Below are 5,335 nucleotides of genomic sequence, written 5' to 3' on the forward strand. Positions count from 1 at the left end.
TATATATATATATATATATATATATATATATATATATATATATATATATATATATAAATAATAATAATTATTATTATTATTATTATTATTATTATTATTTTATTTTTTTCTAGCTTAATTTTTAAGCCTTTTATATTAGCCTTTTATGTTTCAAACCTTGCCCTTTTGTAACAAGTGTTTGGTGTCCGCAGATTTCCAGGAATGGAATCTATATCGAGCCAGCTATCAGCCGGAAGAGATTCCACTTGTTCACCAAACTCGAAGCAGGAGTTGCAGTCCTACACCGGCCCCACACTCAAACCCAACCAAGTCAGCGAGACCTCTCTGTACGGAATACCCATCGTCTCCTTGGTCATAGATGGCCAAGAACGACTGTGTCTGGCCCAGATTTCCAACACCCTCTTGAAGAACTATAGCTATAACGAAATCCACAACCGGCGCGTGGCTTTGGGCATCACCTGTGTGCAGTGCACCCCAGTTCAGCTGGAGATCCTGAGGCGCGCAGGCGCTATGCCCATCTCCTCACGGCGCTGCGGAATGATCACCAAGCGTGAAGCAGAGCGCCTCTGCAAATCATTCCTCGGCGAACACAACCCGCCCAAACTGCCCGAAAATTTCGCTTTTGACGTGTCACACGAGTGCGCGTGGGGCTGCCGTGGCAGCTTTATACCGGCCCGGTATAATAGCTCGAGAGCGAAATGCATAAAGTGCTCGTTCTGTAACATGTATTTTTCACCAAACAAATTCATATTTCATTCTCATCGCACGCCCGAGTCCAAATACACGCAACCCGACGCGGCAAACTTCAACTCGTGGAGACGGCACCTAAAGCTGACGGACAAAAACTCTTCGGAAGACGTGATCCACGCTTGGGAGGACGTGAAGGCCATGTTTAACGGAGGCAGCCGGAAGAGGACACTGCCTGGACATGGGTCTGAGAGTTCATCCCCACTGAAATCACAAGGCCCCGTGAGTCGAGCCCAGGGTAGTTCATCTGAGGTGCCCCATAAAACCCTTCGCTGTGAAGACGACAGAGCCACTATGCCCATACCGAGTGGCATCCGCAGTTACCCTGTGATCCCGGTACCTAGCAAGAGTTTTGGGATGCTGCAGAAGATTCCGCCACCCCTCTTCCCCCATCCATACGGCTTCCAGGCATTTGGACTGTGTCAAAAGAAAGACGACGGCGTGGTAGGGGATCAGAACAAAACTAACTTGCCTGGTGTATTCTGGCCAGGCGCGAAGGACAGCGCTTACCCTTCGTTTCCCATGTTTTGGCCCACGGCAAGTGGCCTGCCTATGGCTCCTTACCACCACGCGCCACCGAAACCGCCACCCGAGGTCCTTTGCGCACGGCAGCACGAGTTCGATGCGTCGGAGCCGATTGAGAGGAGCGCCAGCACGCCCAAAGACAACCTGATGGAGAACGAGCGTTGCTCCAGCACGCAGTCCAGCCGCAACGACGAGGACAAATCCGGTGATGAGACCAGACCCACGGAAAGCATGCCAAGAAAACCGAGCTATGTATCGGCCTTCAGGCCTGTCGTTAAAGACACAGAGAGTATAGCAAAGCTGTACGGCAACAGAGGCCCGTATTCGGGAACCAGGCCCGGTTACCTTTCACCTGACTTCCTGAGCGAAAGTTCGAGTTACCGGTCGGCCTCTCCGGACGTGGACGACAGCGCGGAGGACCCGGATGTGGACGTGGAGTCACACAAAGTACAGGAAGATGAAGAATGCCTTCAACTTTCAGTGGACGACCACCACAGCCCACCAGCTCTGCCTTCTCACGTTCAAGGCGATGGAGGGAAAGGTCAAGGAGAGGAAAACAGCCGCACGGTCGCAATGAGTGATCCACACACTACACACTCGAGTGAGACAGAGAAGAAGAACAAACCGCTGCTGGAGAGCAACAAACCCACAACGCGCTATGAAGTGAGTATCAGCCACTGCCTGATCCACAAGCATCTCAACACTTGACCACAAAACCCTCCAAAAATTCATTTGTGTCCGTCTGCACTTATATAAACACTATAGCAGATCATTGGGCTTTTTCTTCTGCGTGAAGCGTATACTAGTTCAAAGTTCAGTCAAAAGTCGTTGTAAATGTAAATATTAGGCTAATTCTGTATATTTGACAGTCTATCCATGATACCTCAGCTTTACATTTATATTTAACGCTTATTGTAATGGTAATACGAGGAGAATTGTAATTGCTTCTCAATTTGCAAATGAATTCTAGTCACTTTGGTGAGTTATCATGATTATTGTTCTTCCATTGTGGATCTTTAATTTGCTCCAAATAGGCCTAGCGCTTATGCAGATTGGGTTTACCATTGTACATTTATTAAAATAGTCTGCTTTTTTTTTTTTTTTTTTTTTTTTTGCAGTCTCAAGAGGGACGCAAGAAAGAGTGAAATTGAAGATAATTGCCACTAATTGCCTGGTTAATTGTTACAGGTGTATACACATGAAAGGATGGCGCCCCTGTATCAGATGAGTGCGCCATGTTTCGACTCGACAGCCACTTATCAGCGCGAGTCCAGCGGTAAGCTCCACTTTCAGCGTGGCTCATCTCGTCAACGCGTCCTGTACGGTCTCTCACGCTGTACTGAGCTATTTGAATGTACTTTTAACATTTATTTCCCTCAGTTAAAGATGCGCACGAGGAGGAGCCGTCATCCACAGTAGAGGAAATAACGGCACCGAAATCAGTGCACGAGCACAGCAGCGCTCCTGAAGGAGGCCCGAGGGAACCCGGGGGTGAGATTAAGGTTGCGGGTCCGCATGGAGGGGAAAATAACTGAATGCTAAACCATTAAATGTCAAAGATTAGTGTTGATATAATAATAATAATAATAATAATAATAATAATAATAATAATAATAATAATAATAAACATTCCAAATATGTTTATTTTCTGTGTCCAGATATGCGCAGTGAAACAGGCAGAGTGTCACTGATCGAAAAAAACATCGAAACCATGGCGAAAGGTAGGCCTATAATAATAATAATAATAATAATAATAATAATAATAATAATAATAATTATAATTATTATTATTATTATTATTATTATTATTATTATTATTATTATTTAGTACGTGGTCCCTAATTGAAATGTGTTTTAAAATTTCATTATCTTTACTGACCCAGTGACCAGAGTCAGAAACAGGGACATATTTTATTTAATATATAAATTATAAATGTTATCTAGCCTACTAGCAACAACCTGATCATTGTACCAGACAATTGTTATGTTAAAAAAAAAAAATCCAGTGTATATAATAATATTGTACATTATTGTGTGTGTGTGTGTGTGTGTGTGTGTGTGTGTGTGTGTGTGTGTGTGTGTGTACATTTATGTTCAATTTTAGAAATTTGTAAACATGAATATTTTACAAAATTTTACAGCCTAAAAATTCAGGCACTATAGACAGGAATAGCTTGATTCATTCATGGAGCTTAATGGGCAAGTCTGAATATTGTACTAAAATGTATGTATAGCCTACTTATTTAACTATTTTTTTTAAAAAAAACCTATTTTTAAAAATGCCATTTTATTAATTTTTCATATGAAGTTTGGTACTTATCTATTTGCCCATGGTCATTTCACTTCAAAGACTTTACAAACAGTTCTTAAATAAGTATCTTCAGATGATGAGTGCTGGTGAAATAGCTTTTAAACATTTTTCTTTAACAGAAGAGCTACAAAAACAGCTAGTGGAACAAGTGGAGCTGAGAAAGAAACTGGAAAGGGAATTCCAAAGTCTGAAAGGTATTTTCCCACAGGCATATAATGTCATTTTTATGACACAATGCTTTTCTCTTGCTTTTCTCTCCTTTTGTAAGTCTCAGTTGTTCCTCCTCATGTTCAGACCGTTTATGCTCTTTCAACAAGAGACACACTGTAGTACGATTAGATTTTTCTCTAATTATGAAGTCCCATTTAGCCAACGATAATATTGTTCATTTCTGTAATATAATGATCACTTCCTATAGACAACTTTCAAGACCAAATGAAAAGGGAGCTGTCGTACCGAGAAGAGATGGTCCAGCAACTGCAGATTGTTCGAGGTGAGGTCCGAATTCCCAAAAAATATTATAGTGCACAAAATTTCCCCCAAAATATTTAATTGCACATGCACAAAAGTGACAAAGACCTATTAATAAAACTGTATTAATACACAAAAATTATTAATTTCTTTCATTCTTCTTTTCCAGTTTTTGTCATGTAGGCTGGATTTTTTTTTATACTGTAAACAACAACAGCTATTCAAATCCAAATCCAATGTTTTGCAAATAAAATCCAAGTTCATTTGGTCAAGTTTACTTAAATGTTTAATTGATTAATTGAATAATAATTGATTCATTACTTTTCCTTATTATATTTAATGTGTATTTACTACAGCACAAGGAATTGAGAGGAATTCAGATGTGTAATCTTAAGGGTGACTTTGTTCCTGATTATCATGTTTTGAATATCCTCCATTTTAGTGTTTAAATAAGAAGGCATTATGTTTTTTTTCTTTATTTATTTCAGTTTGTTTAGTATTACCGTGAGGAAGGTATCCAATATGAGGAAAATTCCTAGGTTATGAGTTCTTTTGCTGACTTGTCTCAGTATCAAAAGACTATAAATCTGACTAGCTGAATCTGGAGATGAGTAGATGAGGTAGGATAATTGGCCTTTCATATCTGAGTCATTCTTTGTCTCTCCTGCTCAGACACATTGTGCAGCGAGTTGGACCATGAAAGAAAGTCTCGTTATGCTATTCAACAGAAGTTAAAAGGTAATCAATGATTCTAGCAAGGCAAATAATAAAACCCAAGCTAGGCATACAGAAAATGTCCTGCTTAAGGAAGTGCTTTCGTACAGTTTCTCTACTGTTGCAGACATTTGAACTCGGATCACAGACTTATATTTAGCTTGGAACATTTTGCTTGCATCATCTCACAAGATTTTATGAGGAGTGTATTGCTTTATGGCCTACATCCCCTTTGACCCTCTCTCCACTCTCCGTCTCTTACACACGTGCACACACATACACGCGCACACACACGCACACACACGCGCACACACACACACACACACACAGATTGATCTTCATAGACCTTGTTGTTTTAAGCGATCCACACCCTTTTTTCCCAGAAGCTCACGACGCACTCCATCATTTCTCATGTAAGATGCTGACCCCACGTCATTGCTCTGGGACCTGTACATTCAAGCCTCCTCTACTACCACCGTGATGCCTTCAGCTTGTCCTTCACAAATAAGACTACCTGAGACAGGGACATTGATATACCAATAAAAACAACATTCACAACCAACAGAA

General features: G+C 41.0%; 1 protein-coding gene across 3 annotated transcripts; it reads left to right on the plus strand.

Moving 5' to 3' along the window:
• Window positions 1-201: 201 nt before the first annotated feature.
• skor1b (SKI family transcriptional corepressor 1b) lies at window positions 202-5,335 on the plus strand. 3 transcript variants are annotated; one of them, XM_053678334.1, is made up of 8 exons: window positions 202-1,935; window positions 2,461-2,548; window positions 2,653-2,763; window positions 2,931-2,993; window positions 3,703-3,777; window positions 4,002-4,076; window positions 4,224-4,792; window positions 5,155-5,335. In XM_053678334.1, exons 1-7 carry the CDS (start codon window positions 202-204, stop codon window positions 4,235-4,237), a joined length of 2,160 nt encoding a protein of 719 aa, XP_053534309.1. In that variant the 3' UTR covers window positions 4,238-4,792; window positions 5,155-5,335. The 3 variants fall into 3 exon arrangements, with proteins under 3 accessions (XP_053534309.1, XP_017320827.1, XP_017320828.1); XM_017465338.3 differs by lacking the exon at window positions 4,224-4,792 and having other exon boundaries at window positions 5,152-5,335; XM_017465339.3 differs by lacking the exon at window positions 4,224-4,792.

Source organism: Ictalurus punctatus, chromosome 4, assembly GCF_001660625.3.
Source record: "Ictalurus punctatus breed USDA103 chromosome 4, Coco_2.0, whole genome shotgun sequence".
Lineage (NCBI taxonomy): Eukaryota > Metazoa > Chordata > Actinopteri > Siluriformes > Ictaluridae > Ictalurus > Ictalurus punctatus.